This window comes from Eutrema salsugineum, unplaced genomic scaffold (genome assembly GCF_000478725.1).
Source record: "Eutrema salsugineum unplaced genomic scaffold, Eutsalg1_0 scaffold_15, whole genome shotgun sequence".
In the NCBI taxonomy this organism is placed as follows: domain Eukaryota; kingdom Viridiplantae; phylum Streptophyta; class Magnoliopsida; order Brassicales; family Brassicaceae; genus Eutrema; species Eutrema salsugineum.
The window spans coordinates 1302244-1320099 of record NW_006256867.1 but is presented as its reverse complement, the minus strand read 5'-3'; the positions used below and the strand labels follow the sequence as shown (position 1 = coordinate 1320099).

The window sequence follows — 17856 nt, the reverse complement described above, 5'->3', positions numbered from 1 at the left end:
AGATGTAGTTACAGAAACATATTGAATGAGATATATATAGTCATATATACTCAAGTTTAAAGTTTTTTTTTAATATAAAATGTGCTGTTTTGTGTTTTCTGTGCACAATTTTGAATAGATTAGATGCAGTACATCGAAATACCGAGCACCCATCATAATTGTATAATTTTTTTGTTAATAAGCTTGCTTGAATAAATAATACTAGTATTTACAATAGAACTAGATGAAACCACTCATCTCTATCCATCAATAAAGAAAATAAACCAACACAAGAAGATAGGAGAAAGATTCCTAGTAAAACCAAGAGAGCTTTGTTGTATAATTTTACTATTTAAAAGCAGAGAATTTTACTGTATAAGATAGACAATATTTTTTTTTCTTTTTTTGAAACACAGGTAGAATTCTAATACTATTTAGTATTTACCATTAGTTTTACAATTTATTTATGAAATATTCCATTCATACAAAAGAAAACTAAAATCATATCCTCCATTACGTAGATTTAGATTTTATGCTAACATATATAAAAATAATTTGAATTATTTTGTTGAGCCAGGATAGGTTGAATATAATGGCCACTATATAACTCCTACTTGTTTGTGCAATAATATGATCCTCCCGTTGAATCTATTTGGACAAATAAATTAAATAATAACAACGACTTTTCAATGTTTCTGACGTGTCATACTCAATCACACATTTCTTCATCTTTGCGTATAGCATTACAAAATTTTCGTCACATTTCACATATACACTAAAGATCATTGATATAATATCAATGATGATACTGTGCATCAGTGCATGTCTGGTCCGGACTCGGAAGACGCACGAATTAAGTAAAAAGTTAGGAGTTTAGAGCATCCCCAGTAGAAGTTTTTGAGAAATTTTTTCACTATTTAAAAAAGCAAGAAAATAATAAAAAGAAAAGAAAGAGATGAAACTTTAAAAAACTTATGAGATACTCTAGAACCATATGTTTTTTTACTATTGGTTCAATTATTTTTAGTCAGTAAAAATTAATTATAATGCTAAATTCTATAAAATATTAATATTTTTTATTAAAGATTTATTTGGAATCTCTAACTACTGTAGATGGTCTTAGGCTTAATTATATCATACTATAGGGAGCAGTCCCTTTCAACGTGGAGATTGTTATTTGTTAGTTATATTTTTCAGCGTAAAATCAGATTAGACACGTAAAAAGCGGACAATGAAAAATCCACTCACACATTATATGCCTCGAAGAGCGAAGTGATACACAGTGGTCGAATTCAATTCGACTGAGATAATGATAAGGCTCATTTTATAAACTATAGACCCAACGCCAATCTGTACCTGACGCATTAACTTAAGTTACGAAATCATATCCGCAAGAATTATCTGTCTCATTTTATAGTTAACATAGGAATTCTGGAAAGTATTTTTATCAGACAAAAAGACAATTTAAAAAAAAATATGAAAACAACTTATATTACCTATGGTATCAATTTTTTTTATTGGCAAAAAAATAATTACAAAACAGTTATTTTTTCTCACATTAACAGAAAATAGTTTTATTTTGACAGCATGGTTAATTGATGAACGAGATAATAATTACTTTGATGTATTACTACTTAAATAAATGGAAAATAGAATTTTAACATTTTTTAATATGTGCAGAAATTAGAGATTGTAAAATGATATATATATATATATCTATATATTTATTTTTTTAAATTGATAAATCCAAAGATTTTCTAGGTTTAAAACTAATCATCAACAGCCCAATAACCAGAGTACATGTTAACAATTTGTTGATTTAATCGTGGAATCAAATCCAGGACGGTAGAGCATATACCCATATCACTGAAATTATTTTCTTTGTAAAATTATTTTCTCATAACGATTTTTACGCACCATAGTATTTCCAATTTCTATATTTTATTGCCAAAGCAAAACAAAGGTAGGATTGACCATCTATACACACGTGATTCGTGTGATCTGGCCTTTGTCGGGATGAAAGGAGTTTTATTCAAAACTATAGTTTTGTCATTTTTTTTGTCAACAGATAGTTTTGTGACTTTTGTCATTTGAAAGCTACATAGTATATATACTCTTTTTTTTGTAACAAGGGTTTACATTATTACATATATAGTATATATATTCAAACTTCTACATATTAATTGGAACTGATGACAAAAATATATAATTGGAACTATACTATTTTATTAATTTCTAGAAAGATTAACTGAGAGATGTAGTTTGATAATTTAAGATTTAAGAAACTTCTATAGGTTGAAAACAAACCCAGGTATTATAACTTTGAAACTAACTTTTTTTATGCAATATAAATTTGAATTTACAATGATAAGAAAATAGAATGGATATATAAACCCTAGTGACTACTACTAGTGCAAGATGTCCTCCCAAACTAACACATGTTATATTGATCTTATTGCGATTTCAAATAGCTGCAGTAAAATATAGTGATATCACAGCAGTAAAGTACTTTAAGTTTATACAAGTTTTTTCGCCAATAACATTTCATCATGTGCAACAGATCAGATCCGATACATTTGTGAGAATTAGTAGTGAGTAGTACTTTTCAATTTTTATTTTTTTGAACATTTACTTTTCATAATTGACCGTGAATGTTACCATCACTTCGTCTTTAATCGTGGCTCGTATTTGGACTATCCATTGTTGATTTTTCACATTTTATGATTTCATTCATTGTCTTTAGCAAGTCAATGATACAATTTCCTTTCAGCATCATATACGTGAACACAAGCTATATGTTTTTTACATTCTGTCATTCTTAATCTTTATCCAGATACTATTTTTTTTTCATTTTATTTGTATTGTCCATCTTTTTTATTCTTTTGAGTGATGACGTGAAAAATATCAGTTATGTTTTTGACAGAAATGATTATTCAATGATAATGCAATTTGATTCAAAAATACTTTATATGTTTGATTTATTTAAGATATTTTAATAAATTTGAACATAAAGAAAACAGTTTTCAAATTTTTGAAATTACAGTAAATTTTAAAAATACAAAAAAAAATTGGAGTACTGTCAAAAATTTTTTCTTAATTTACAGAAGTGTTTTTTCCTTTTTCTTTTTTGTCGTTTACCCAAATGTTATTTAGTTGATAAACCAGTTTCAACGAATAATAATTTATAAGTTAGCCTTTTCAAATATAAAAATAAATTATAGGTTTGATTAGCAGAGGTAAGAACGTACACACGTGATTCTTGTGATCTCGCCTTTGTCGATAGCATAGTAGTTTTATTCGAAAATATATTAAGGAGAATATAGTTTTTCATTTAAAAGCCACATATTACCACATATAAGACATGTGTCAATCTGATCTAATCATAAAGAATGGTAACAATTCTTTACAAAAAATGTTGAGTTGACATTATGGCTATGCAAATCAGACGCAAACCAAGAAAAATGAAAGTGTTGGAATGACTTGAATCTGAAGTTGTGTAAGGTGCGAAGTGCATCTGATACATTTGTTTGGAGGATTCAAGTGGAGATTTGTTAATGTGCCTTGAAACTGAAATTGTCAGAAGTACATATTTCAGAGGTACATGCTACAGAGGTACATATTTCAGAGATACATGGTTCATAAGGTGCAAGTTGTAGAAGGTGTGAACCTACAAAACATAATGTAGATTGTGCGACCTGCGGAAAATACTTGTGGAAGGTGCGACCTGTGGAAAGTGCGACCTGCAAAAGGTGCGACCTACAGAAGGTGCGATCTGTGGAAGGTGCGACCTGCGGAAGGTCCGACCTGCGGAAGGTGCAACCTGAGAAAGGTGTGAGCTGACAAAGGTGCTGGCTACACAGCAAACTGCAGAAGGTGGAGTTTTCAGATTGTGTAAGCTGCGGAGCTGTTAGCAGATTGTATAAGCTGCGGAGCTGTTAACAGATTGTGTAAGCTGCGGAGCTGTTAGCAGAATGTGTAAGCTGTGTAGCTGTCAGATGAGGTGCATGTGAGTTTTGGAGTTTACTGCAGATTGTCGGTTTAAGTAATGAGCCGAAGCTATCAGCTTGAAGACGTTACGTGGGCCTGAGTGACAGGTCCAAATATGGTTAGGGTTAACTAGGTAGCTATAAATATCTATGTTATACCTAATTCTGACGTATTCCAATTCTGATTCATAACCTCCATCAGGGTTTTCTGAACCTTCTGTCTCCCTTAATAAATCGGTTTCTTTTGTCTATGGAGGTAGCCAACACATCGTTGGTGAACCACGTTAAATCTGTGTCGTATTCTTTACGTTTATAGCTTCATCTTTTCACATTCGTTATAACAAACTGGTATCAGAGCTCCAGGTTCTGGGAGTTTCCGCATCTGGTGAGAAGATGTCTGGGTTAAACGTGAGTATCGACAAGTTCATAGGGAGGAACAGCTTCAGTCTCTGGCAAATCAAGGTGCGAGCGTTGCTGAAGAAACAAGGCTATTGGGCGGCGCTGTCGAAAGACAACAAGGACGATGCTACTGCAAAGACAAGTCTGGAGGACAAAGCATACTCAACGATTTTGCTATGTCTTGCAGATGATATCATCATCGAGGTTGCAAACGAAAAGCATCTTCAGAGCTATGGCATAAGAGCTTTGTTCGTATAGGTGAAAAGGAGATGTGAATTCTGTCAGAGGAAGGTGAGAAATTCTGTTCATCAGAGCTCAATCAGCTATGCAAGGATGAAGGAGTTGTCCGACATCACGCAGTTACGGATACATCACAATCGAAAGGTGTATCTGAGCAGATGAATCATAAGCTGCTGCGGAGAGTGAAGTGCATGTTCTCTAATGTTGATTCAGAAAGAAGGTTCCAAGATGAACCTTTAACCACAGCTGCTATAGAGAAAAGTAGCTTTGACAAGCAGGTGAAGCTACAGATGCAGGTGGAGCTGCATATAGGTCGTGACGAGACTGATTTGGAGCTACACGAAGAGGGTCAAAAGCTACATATAGAAGTTGGTTTGTCAGAACTGACACCATCTGAGATTATACACCATCGTACCTGTCATGATCAGCTTACAAGGAATGAGGTTGGATCAATAGAGGTATATGGTTCTGAAGAAATGGTGAATTATGCACTGCAGGTCCGAAGTGAAAATTGGCTCGAAGGAGCGTCTGAACCCGATGAGGGTTGTTTGGCTCGGAGGAGCATCTGAACCCGGTGAGGGGCATCTGGCTCTGGAGGAGCATCTGAGCCTGGTGAAGTGTGTCTGGTCCAAAAGAACGTCTGATCTGAAAGAACGTCCAATCCGAAGAGGCGTATGGTCTGAAATAACGTCTAGTCCGCAAGGGTGTCTAGTCCGACGGGACATCTGGTCCAAAGGGATATCTGGTCTGTAGAGATATCTGTTTCTACTTAACACCAAGTAGATTTAGCACCGGAAGAGTGCATCTGGTACATCTGGCACAATAATGGTGCGTTTGGTACATATGATAGAAAGGATTGCTGGTACATCTGGCACAGTAAGCGTGCATCAGGTACATCTGATACAAGGGACGTCTAGTACATCCGGCACAGTAAAAGTGCATTTTGGAACGTCTGGGGCAAAGGAGAAATCTGGTACATCTGGCATCATGAAGGTGTATCTGGTACATCTCTTTGGAAGATTCAAGTCAAGGTGGAAAATTGTTGGAATGACTTGAATCTGAAGTTGTGTAAGGTGTGAACTGCATCTGATACATTTGTTTAGAGGATTCAAGTCAAGGTGGAGTTTTTGTTAATGTGCCTTGAATCTGAAACTGTCAGAGATACATACTTCAGAGGTACATGCTACAGAGGTACATGCTTCAGAGGTACATGCTTCAGAGGTACAGGGTGCACAAGGTGCAAGTTGCAGAAGGTGCGAACCTACAAAGCATAATGCAGATTGTGCGACCTGCGAAAAGTACCTGCGGAAGGTGCGACCTGCGGAAGGTGCGACCTGCAGAAGGTGCGACCTGCAGAAGGTGCGACCTGCGGAAGGTGCGACCTGCGGAAGGTGCGACCTGAAAAAAGTGTGAGCTGACAAAGGTGCTGGCTACACAGCAAACTGCAGAAGGTGAAGTTTTCAGATTGTGTAAGCTGCGGAGCTGTTAGCAGATTGTATAAGCTGTGGAGCTGTTAGTAGATTGTGTAAGCTGCGGAGCTGTTAGCAGAATGTGTAAGCTGTGTAGCTGTCAGATGAGGTGCATGTGAATTTTGGAGTTTACTGCAGATTGTCGGTTTAAGTAATGGGCCGAAGCTATCAGTTTAAGGACGTTATGTGGGCCTGAGTGACATGTCCAAATATGATTATGGTTAACTAGGTAGCTATAAATATCTATGTTATACATATTTCTGACGTGTTCCGATTCTGATTCAGAACCTCCATCAGGGTTTTCTGAACTTTCTGTCTCTCTTAATAAATTGGTTTCTTTTGTCTGTGGAGGTAGCCAATACATCGTTGGTAAAACACATTAAATCTGTGTCGTATTATTTACGTTTATAGCTTTATCTTTTCACATCCGTTATAACAGAAAGAAATGGTGAAATATGTTTTCATTGAAATTGATGAGTGGGATAATAATAATACATGGTATCATTCATCAATTAGTTGAAATTGATAAGTGGGATAATTACTCATTGTTATTAAAAAATGGTTTCATTGACTGATGCTAAATATTTTCAAAATTATGTAAAATAATTATTTATTTTTCAAAATTATGTATCCCAAATTTGCAAATTAAGAATCACTTTGCCGACCAAAAATAAATGTACACTTAACCCAAACTTGGTGGAAACCTGGAGGGACAACGTTTCTCAATATATGGCTCTTTTTTTTTTTATTATATCCATGTTCAAAGAAGTTTTAAGAGATTTGATTTGGAATGGATTATCATTTAATAATTCTAACAGCCACGTTCGTCCCATGATTCATGTGTTCCATTTAACGTAAAACATTGTCTATATTTCATTATTTTATCAGTGATTCATGTGATTCCATCTAATGTAAAATATTAGTAATTAAATTATTACAGTTTCAAAATATGATGGTTTAGATATATTATTACAGTCTTCAACTACTAGACAGCCAGAAGAAGTTCAATCAATTCTTTTTATCATGCTTCACTATTGTCTTGTATTACTATAGTAGATAGTACTCCGCATATATGCGAATTTATAATTTCATATTTTATAACATGTAAAAAATAAAAAAAATATAAAAAATAAAATGACCTCATTAATAAAAATATGTAATACATAAATTTACAAATAAAATTATTAACAATCATAAAACTATTTATATACAAAATAATAGGAATTCACTAATTAAAACATACATATTCTAACATGACTATACTAATACAATAATAATCACTCTATAAATTAACATAATTTTTCTGGTCTAGATAAATACTTGCAAATATGCAAGATTATAAATTAATATTATAGCCCACAAAAATTAAAAAAATACAAAAAATAGAAAACACAATGAGATCACCTATAAAAATATGCTATATATAAATTTAAAAATAAAATTATCAACAATCATAATATTATTTAAATATAAATAATAAAATTACAAAAATTGAAGAAAAACTATTCTACATAACTACATTAATGTAACAATAATCATTTTATGTATTAACCTAATATAAGTAACATGAAATAAAAAAACTACATGTAGCTTACGAACTAAAAACATGTAGCTTATGAACTAAAAATATTAGCAAAATATTTTTTGGTTGTAAATTTGTAATCTATTGTTTAATTTTCTTTATGTTAAACTGAAATTAATAAACTATAATTTTTATTTATTTTTATTATTTTCCTTAATCTAAACATTTTTTCTTTTTATGATTAAAAACCAATTATAATTTTTTTTCATAATATTTGTTAAAAATTAAATATAAATAATTTTTTAAAAAAACATGTCAAAATCTTATTGATTCACTTAACATGTGTCACGATCTAACGAATTACTAACTTTGAATTATTCTCTTTTATATTTGTTAAAAATATAAATAAAAATTTATTAAACACGTGCTTATCGATTTACTTAACACGTGTCACGATCTAACGAGTTACTAACTTTGAATCATTCTCATTTATATAATAAGATATTATTAGATAAAAAATTTTATATTAAAAAATTTATTTTGTAAAAAATATATCATTTAAATATTAATTTATAACATACTTCAGCCAATGATAAAACTTGTAAAACATCTTATCAAATAAAACGAAAATAATAATTCTTAAACATATTATATTATGAAACTAGATAGGTACATTTTAAATTTTGCAATTATTATCTTCCAAGTAGTTCTGCTTTTTTCTTTTCGCTAAACGTTGAAGTAGTAGTTCTGCTTTCTACAACTAAATTTCAACGTATATTTATATTTTATGTGGCCACTTTATTTTTGCTAAACTTTTACGACCACTTTTGATTAGCTTAACAAAAGCAAAATTCAACAACGTATCAATTTATTTACGAAAAAGAAACATATCAATTTACATTAATGTCAACGAATAATCCCTTTAGTTTCAACCACTAAAGACAAGAATTTCGCCTACAAAAATACACCAAACACGTGATAGTACACGTGTGAAGAAAACCCTATAATGAAAACGACAGTAGTGTAAGGTTTCAAAAATATTAAAAATTATAGCAGTGAAAAGACAGCAAATCGAGGAAATTGTCGTCGTTTCATTCTCCACGGCTGAACCATTGGCATCAATGTACAGTCAATTACTAAAACTTTGAAGAAGACTAAGCCATTGCGAGTCTCAGGTTCCTTACAAGATCCTTAAGTACACTCACCGAGAAATCTTTGTCAATCTGTGCAAGGACTGTAATGTCAAGGGTCGAGTCTCCGAATGGCAATATGACACTATTAACGATGTGCAATTGAAGATTCTCTATCGTGTTTAGTATGTTAAACATGCATCCTTTCGTCTTCTCGCAATGGATTCGGATAAGAACCTCATTTTGCGATACTTTGGCTTCGATTTCTGGTAATGCTTGATCAAGCTGATCATGATCTGAAGGAGAAGGCGAGAGGTAAGGTTCCTCGTCGAGAAAAACTTTAGATCTCTTCACAAGAATCAATGATTCCATTTCTCTTGTTGCTTCTTTCTCTTCATTGAGGTTTCTTAGTTGTTCTTGGAGTTGTTTCATACGTGAAATCGCATCATCAAGAACCGTTATTTTGTCTGCCTGAAAACAAACATAACATACTTGAGTATTCTCATCAACCAATTGAAAGTATCACTCTTCTTTTCACCATCAAATTCTAATAAACAAAAATTTTGATTAATTGTACCTTCTTAAGACCTGGAAGAAGAGCTGAGAGGGCAATGAACTTTTCCGAAAGCTTCTCACGACGTTTTCTTTCAGCCAGAACATGTTCTTTGGCGAGAACCGGAGATCTTGTGGCAGGAGAACATGCTTTTCTTTTGGTTCCACGTGGCGAAGAAGAAACATTACTAAAAAAATCGAAAGAAATCATTTGTGGCTTGTTATTGACCGCAGGCTTCGGCTTCTCTTTGAGGAACCCAAGACGCATTTGATTATCAAAATCTGATGAACGTTGAATCCTTTGTGTATGCATGCTCGCTTCGTCAGGTAATAGACTGATTTCTTCGTTAAAATTAAAGTCGAAATCAATGTCTTCTAGTGAGAAATCAGCTAAGCAGAAATCTTCATCCATGTCCGAATTGAGCAAGAACCGATGAAAGAAAGATCAAACTTTTTCGAACCTACGACAAGACGAGAGACAGATATAGAAAGATGTGTTTCTTGTTTTGTCCTAATTAAAGGGTTTATGAAAAGAAAGTGTTTTCAAGTATTTTCTTTATATATTGACAACGTGACGCGGCTTACTTTTTTCTTCCACTCCTTAACCACGTTGACCATATTTTAGTTATATAATGCATAAAACGTGACGTATATCTTCGAAAATATTTTTAATTCGTATGTAGTAAAATTATTATGATCGAGCACTCTAGAAGTTTTTAAAATCATTGTCTATGGTGATCGTTTAATTTGTTGGCTTCTAGAGGTCTGAGATCATAATAATGTTTGCCGCGTCAACAGGTAAAGAAAAAACGGTATCAGACGTATCTATTAATTCTAAAGAATACTATAGCTATAGATTAGATCTCTACTTATACATTTATTTTATCTTCTCTCTTTTTTTTTTGTGTGTGTCGAATACCTTTATTTGATCTTATACTCATTAATATGAACACATGCATAACAGAGGTGTGTCAACGTGAATCATGTGATTGTCCTTTTTTTTTATAATATATAGATATTCTTAATATGAGTAAGAAAAAAGAAAACATATTTTTAATCAGTTATAATCCATATGTCTGGACTTATCCTAACAAGCGCATATTTAAGTCATTAACTTTACAAGTTAATTTAAGAGAAGTTTGCACTGTGAACCGAATCGAAGAAAGTTCAACCTAATCAAATTATCAAAGTTAGCCAACAATAAAAGTACTTTTTTTACTTTCACCTGGTCAATCGAAATGTTGTCATGTTTTAGAAAATCCAGTGAATAAATTATCCAATGGCTACATACATTCGTTATAGAAAAGTAATTAATCGGTGGTAATATTTTGCATTACCTCTTGATTTACATTTTTGTTGTCAACTGCACCTCTTGATGCTAAAAAACAAAAAAAAAAAACTTGTATTTTTGTTGTTTTACCAAAATAAGTGTAGGCTTTGCGAAACTATTGTTTCTGTAGCTGGAACTAAAACATTTATCAATTTATCTTTGCACATTTCTTCATTTACTCGTTTACTGCTCCTTCTCAACAGTTTCATCAAAGAACCAAATAGATACTAGCTAGATCTTATATATATATATATATATATATATTTTTTTTTTTTGGCTTTTCTACCTATATACGTCCTAATTATTGGGCTTCCTTTAACGTGTCATTGCCAAAAAAACAAAAAAACAAAAAACAAAAAATAAGAACAAAAAGTAAGAGAAACGTGTAAAAAAGCACGTGTTCTTGGTGTTGATTTTGTTTGTGTCGAATTATATGGAGCTTATCATTCTCACTCGGAAACATCAATGACCAAGAAAAAGTCTTTAAGCACTTTTACTTTCAGTCTATCCTACTCTTGCCTAGTCTTCTTTTTTTTTTTGTCATCTATAAATTATTATTAATAAAATAATAACTGAAACATGAATTGATACAAAGATTTAGACACACCGACAGAGATAAAAAATCTCATCGAAAACACAAACTGACAGAATAAACATATTTTCCAGAGTTAAACGCTGGTAAATTACATAAATATCTCAAAAAAGCATTAAATAGACATAAAATAAACTAAAACAAGGAAGAATATTTAGAAACAAAATATAATCATAATAACAAAACACTTTAAAAAAAAAAAAGCTCCTGAGAAAAGAAAAATTAAATAAAGCAGAACACCCAACAGCCGAATTATTGAAGTTAAAACTCTTACTAACTCATTATATTGCTCCGACGAGATATGGAGTCACGAGTCAGAAACGCAAGCAGCAGATCAACAATTTAAGATGAAAAACATTTTTATTAAACTTTTAAATAAATATACAAAAATGATATATTTATTATTATCTTGATTGTTAGAAGTTTGGACTATCCATTTTTTTTAATCAATTTTAAAATTTGGAACATGTGTTTAAATTTTTATATCGAAATACATGCCCTTAAATGCTGCAATTATATTTTGAAATTATATATAACAAAAAAGACGCTAAAAATACTGAAATTATATTTTAAAATATTACTTTTGATAAATTCCCTGCTATATATATATGTATATATCTACATATCTTATCTACATATCAGTATCTACATATAAGTTTTCATATAAATTTCTCAAAGTTAGGTAACCAAATTAATATGATTTAAGCTTCGAATGAAAAGGCACTGGGGGCGACGGAATGGTTATCCATACTATCTTTGAGTAGTAACCCGATTGAGTTAGCTAGTTGTCTGAGTTTCACACATTGGTTGACCTAGCCATGTTGACAAGTTGTTCGATATGTTTTATGTGTTCCACATCCAACATTTTGCATGTATAAGCTGAGAAACGAAACCCGATATCTAAAGATGCCGAAGTTATTTTCCCTATAATTTATTCTAAAACAGAACCACATTGTATAACAATTTTAGCGATATATCAGAAAATTTGGGCCACTTTTGAAAATTCATAGCTAGGAAACATGATAGAAATTAAATATGGTTCAAACTCTAAATGCTAAGATATTATAATCAATGTATATAACCTCAACCATATAAATTTTGTAGAGACATGTGATCGTTAAATTTCCATTTATTATGTAGTCTTAAAAATTGAACATATCTTCAAAAAATCTTCAACAAATCTTAAATGTTCATAATTAGATTTGCCAGAGGTATAAACACTTGGAAATTTTTTCTTTTTACTAATATGAAAATTGATGAACATATCTTGACCCATTTATTGCGAAGCAAAATAAATTAATGGTGGATATATTTTTTTATAAGAAGATAAAGCAGAAGAAGTTATATGATGCCATGTGGATGTTAAAAATAATTTATGTTTGAGAAGTATATCTTTTTTTTTCGATAACGACCCGTAACCATTTCAAATGTCCCCACCAAACGGGTTGTTTCTCAAATGCTCTAAGAAGAGGCCAAACCGCAAAGGTTTTGCAGCTATAAACACGACCTGTAGAGTTCTACGTCGTAATGCGTTCACAGACATATACGGGCCAAAAAGGTAGACCAAAAATGAAATGGTTCTGTGCCAAGGCGGTTTGAATAAATCTATCAGATAAAAGGATTTATCAAAAACAGAAACTAAATTTCTTTCGATAAAAAATGTGAAATTACGGCTCCCAATTATATCGGATGGTTTCGTTCACATGCTAGGTGACATGAACGCTCACTTAGGTGCGATGGCCGCTGTATGTGAAAACATATTATAAATACATTCAGGTTTATTAGTTAAACCATAATATATAACCGTTTCTACACAACTTGTCTATTAGTCCATATTTTTTTTGGAAGCTTCTTTCCGTATTTATTCGTACTCTATTTTTTATTTTTTTGGGTTAAAGTGTAGTGTACAAGTCTATCTTCTCGTTTGCAACGATATTCTAACCAAATATTTCGTACGTATCTTTTGAAATAAAGCCATTCTTTAGTGTAGTTTTCAAAGTTAATTGATATATAAAATGGAGATTTAGTGAGCAAAATTTTAGATAATTGTATTATAAGGTGGGACAAATGTGTATCCATGGTTACGGGTTACCTTACAGTTGGTTGTGAGGTGAGGACGGGATATGCCGCCGTAAATATATCATAAATCCAGCTGACCAATGAATCTCTTTTATTTTTTTATACAAATAAAGTTTTATTTCATCACCGGGTTTGGAATGGACCAACTATTTCCATTTTTGGAATTAGTTTATTATCGTCGTCCTAATCAAACACACTGTCAAGGGCCCTTCCAATTTTGTCTAATTCATTCGCCATAAATCCAATAGGTGGGAATCATAAAGTTTAACTACTTAAATATGAATTGCGTTAGTAAATGTTATTATCATATTTTATAATTATTATATTCCATATGATATCTAAAAACTTCATAAATTTTTTAGTTCTAATGGATACTTCGAGTAACTTCAAAACAAAACATCAAATTTGGTGTGTGAATTGCTCTAACCGAACGGTATATTGGACAGTATATTTTTGTTTTTAGCGTTTTATAAACAGTATCGCACCATATTTGGTGTAACACTGTTCATCACATTAAATATTAAAATATTATTATTTTTAATTGTTCTATTAAATAATATTATTAGTTTGTTGTTTATTCATTGATTAAATCTGTAACTAAAAATAAATATAACAATAATATTTTTGTATAAATCATTTTAATGATACAAAAATTTAATTATAACATAATATTTTTTTCCTCAAATAAAAATATTTAAAAAATATTCTTTTTATTTTATTATTAATTACAAACAACATTCATTATTTCTAAATTTATAAATTATATAAAATTTCTACTTCTTAGTTTTGATTTTTGGCTTTATGGATATGTTCTACTAAATTTTTTAATGGCTTTATAGAATAACTTTAATATACCACACTATCTCTTTGTCTTAACTTTAACTTTTTAAAAATATAATTTTAATTATATAATTTAAATATTTGCTTGTTAGTTTTGATTTTGGCTTTATGGATATGTTGTACTAAATGTTTTAATAATTTTAAAGAAAAATTTTAATATACCATACTATCTTTTTATCTTAATTTTATTTTTTATTAAAATATAATTTTGATTACATAACTAATCTTATAAACCTTTATAAAAAATCTTATAAATCTTTATAAATAGTATTGATCAACACTTTTAAAAATAAAGAAATTCTAAATATAATAATATAATAGAAAATATTCTTTTTAGTGTGAAATATAGTGTTATAGTTGGAGATGAAAAAAAAGTAGAACACTATAACACCAAATTTGATGTTATTTTTACACTAAATTTAGTGTTTTGGTTGGAGATACTCTTAATGATTGTACATGTAACCACAGTGTTCAATTCAACATAATAACATATGAAAATAATTCATATATATATATATATATAATCGATATTTTGTTTTAATAGCGCTGATGCAGTTATGAACGTTTTGTCGAGAAGTCTGATTAACTGAGCGGCAGAAAGTGGTGATCCACCATGTCTTCGAACATTTAACATTTCGCTCTCGCCAAATATCGTAATATATCACTGAAAAATGTACCTGGATAGGATAATTTTAATCGACTGAGAGATGAATAGAATAGTGGATAATTATATGATCCTAATATGTGGAAAAAGCATTCTCAAGAAGACGCTGCAATATTTTCCCATATTTTGGCAGTATAGTTACACAAGAAAAACAAGTGGTTTCTTGATTCTTCTAGGCCACAATAGACACAGTTATAGCCTTGCCTTCGAATCAAATGTTACAATGCCATAAGTCGCATAAAAAAGAGCCCCAATGCCATCGATGAAATAATCAATTTATTTTTGATTTTTTTTAAATAGCAAAAAGGTGGTTGTTTACTACCCTATCCATGAATGTCTTCTTAATTACGAGAAAACCTGGGTATATGAAAACCCACCCAACTTAAATCGGATCCGACCCGCGTATCTTTGGATTTACCCTAATGAAACTTGAATTATTTGTAAAAAAACCTCCATACAGTTAAGAATTTCGAAAAAAACCGATTGAATGTTTTCCGGCGTAGAATCCGGCGAGTATTGATAGAAGTAAATCGATTGCGTTCTTTTTATTTCCACTCCACAATCTACAAATTCCGTTGTAATTGATTTCTCCAACTTCTGTTCGTTTCGACTTCTCCATGGCTCGTGTGAAACAAAACGGCGTCGAGTATGAGTCAAGTGAAAGCCGGGAAACGTTGCCTGAAACGGAATCGCATTCTCCAGCCGCAGCGAGAGAATCTGAAGTAAATCCTGAAGCCGCGGAGAAAGAGAAAGGAAATATTCCTCAAGCCGATGTAAACCCTATTCCTACCGAAGCCGCGATAAAGTCAAGCGAAGATGTTTCTCAAGCCGCGATAAACCCTATTCCCACAGAAACAGAAATGGAGAAGGAAACCTCTCCGAATCCTATTGAGGAGACCGCGGCCCAAAAAATAACCACAGAAGATGAAACCGAAACGATTAACCCCATGGAAGAAGAAGAGGAGGCTGAGGGTGATGAAGCAGAGGATGGAAAGGAGGATGGTGAAGAAGAAGAGGAGGGAAAGGAGGGTGATGAAGAAGAGGAGGGCAAGGAGGAGGGTGATGAACAAGATTCGGGAAATGAAGAGGCTGATGAACAAGAGGAGGGAAATGATGAGGCTGAAGAAGAAGAGCAGGAGGCCGAAGAACAAGAGGAGGAGGCCGAAGAAGAAGAGGAGGAGGGCTGACGAAAAAGAGGATGAGGCTGAAGAACTAGAGCAGGAGGCTGAAGAACAAGAACAGGAGGCTGAAGAGCAAGAGCAGGAGGCTGAAGAACAAGAACATGAGGCTGAAGAGCAAGAGCAGGAGGATGAAGAAGTGGAACACGAACCCTCACCGGCGAAGGTATGCGTTTAATAGATAGAGTCGATCTACTGAGTTAAATGGGACAACTTTGACCAATTTAAGGTGTAGTGGTATAACATTATGTAATTGGAGTATAAGTAGGACAAATAGGACAATTGTGGGGAATATATTTGGCTGGTTTTGGTACAATTTCGTACAAGGGGCAACTGAGTTAACTAGATTATTTGTATAATTGGAACAACTGGGAAAACTTTGTATGCGGGTAAGAGATAGAGTCTACTGAGATAAATGAGACAACTTTGATTAATTTAATGTTTACTGGGATAACATTATGTATTTGGAGTATAAGTCGGACAAATAAGACAATTGTGGGAAATATGATTAACTGGTTATGGTACAATTTCGTACAAGTGGGACAACTGAGTTAACTAGATTAGTTGTTTCGGACAAGTGGGACAACTGAGTTAAGTAGAGTAGTTGTACAATTGAAACAAATGGGATAACTTTGTGAGACTGTCTTTGGATTTCAGGATACAGATGAGGGAAACCAACCAATGGGACCTGAGAAGCTCTACTTCGGTCCAACCGAGTATAGCAAGACGGCAAGGATAATGACGAGATGTAGTATGAAGCATGTTTTTGAAGTGATAGAGTCTCTTCCAGAAGAGGATAAATGGTTCAGATCACACCAGCAGTTTAAGCACATATTGCATATGGCTAGGGAGCCAAATCACATGAATCAAGGACTTTGGATGCTGCTCCTTCACACAGCTTACACTGAGAGGCGAAATGAGGTTTGGTTTGTGGTTAATGGAGTTCCTATCAGGTAATCTATGAGAGAGCATGCACTGTTAAGTGGACTTGACTGCCATGATTACCCGCAAAACTATAAGAAATTGGGGAGTTTGAAATTTGTGGAGAGAATGTTTGGAAGGAAAGCACAAATCAAAATCGCAGATGTGAAAGCTCAGTTACTCTCAATGGAGGAACCCTCTCTAGACAGGAAGAAGCTGGCAGTCTTGTATTTTTTATGCATAGTACTGAAAGCGAAATCCAAGATTGATGGGAACATTGATGAATTCTTGCTTAGAGTGGTTTCTGATTTGAATTTGTGTAAAAGGTTTCCATGGGGGCGTTACACATTTGATGAGACCGTAAAGGAGATCAGGCGAGTGGTCAGCACGACCAGCAGCAGCGTCCTCTTCACGACCAGCAGCAGCATCGTCATCACGTGCAGCAGCAGCATCGTCATCACGAGCAGCAGCAGCACCAGAATCACCTCCAAAAAAAAAGGAAACGGTCAAAATCGACGTACAAGAAGTCGCCTTGGGTCTCAGGAGGAAAGGCTAAGAAGACGAAGAAATCGAAGTAGAATTGTCGGATGTGGTAGTTTATCTTGTTTTCTGGATGTTATGTTTTTTTTTTAACTTGCGGATGTTTGCGGTTGTTTAGTTTATGTTGGATTTGTCAGTGGATGTTTAGTTTAACTATGTTGGATTTGTTTGCGGATGTTTAGTTTATGTTGTGGATTTTATGTGTGATATTCTAATTTGGGACAATACAGGACAACAAAGTTAAACAAATTAGAGACAATACAGGACAACAAAGTTCAACAAAGTAGTTCAATAAAGGACAACATAGTTTAAATATGTAGGACAATAAAGGACAACAAGTAGGACAAATAGGACAATAAAAGACAACAAGGTTCAACAAAGTAGTTCAGTACAGGATAAAAAAGTAGTTCAATAAAGGATCTTGAGCTTCAACCT

The 17856-nt window shown here is 32.7% G+C and overlaps 2 protein-coding genes across 2 annotated transcripts; one reads left to right on the top strand and one right to left on the bottom strand.

Annotated features, from left to right (window-relative positions):
* Window positions 1-8625: 8625 nt before the first annotated feature.
* LOC18021789 (transcription factor bHLH19) lies at window positions 8626-9715 on the bottom strand. Its single transcript, XM_006404676.2, has 2 exons — window positions 9303-9715; window positions 8626-9196 (listed from the first exon to the last, which is right to left on the bottom strand). The coding sequence occupies exons 1-2, from the start codon at window positions 9687-9689 to the stop codon at window positions 8750-8752; spliced, it is 834 nt and encodes a 277-aa protein (XP_006404739.1). The 5' UTR covers window positions 9690-9715; the 3' UTR covers window positions 8626-8749.
* Window positions 9716-15399: 5684 nt separating this feature from the next.
* Window positions 15400-16917, top strand: LOC112088201 (cyclic nucleotide-gated cation channel beta-1-like). Its single transcript, XM_024158490.1, has 3 exons — window positions 15400-15762; window positions 15869-16126; window positions 16618-16917. Exons 1-3 carry the CDS (start codon window positions 15400-15402, stop codon window positions 16915-16917), a joined length of 921 nt encoding a protein of 306 aa, XP_024014258.1.
* Window positions 16918-17856: the final 939 nt, after the last annotated feature.

Bases quoted from the DNA above. Each gene is read 5' to 3' on its own strand.
- LOC112088201 (XM_024158490.1), top strand. From the start codon at position 15,400: ATGGCTCGTGTGAAACAAAACGGCGTCGAGTATGAGTCAAGTGAAAGC. The intron at 15,763-15,868 runs GCAGAGGATGGA...CGGGAAATGAAG, and splicing joins AGGAGGCTGAGGGTGATGAA to AGGCTGATGAACAAGAGGAG. The intron at 16,127-16,617 runs GTATGCGTTTAA...TTTGGATTTCAG, and splicing joins ACGAACCCTCACCGGCGAAG to GATACAGATGAGGGAAACCA.
- LOC18021789 (XM_006404676.2), bottom strand. From the start codon at position 9,689: ATGGATGAAGATTTCTGCTTAGCTGATTTCTCACTAGAAGACATTGAT. The intron at 9,197-9,302 runs GTACAATTAATC...GTTTGTTTTCAG, and splicing joins TTCTTCCAGGTCTTAAGAAG to GCAGACAAAATAACGGTTCT.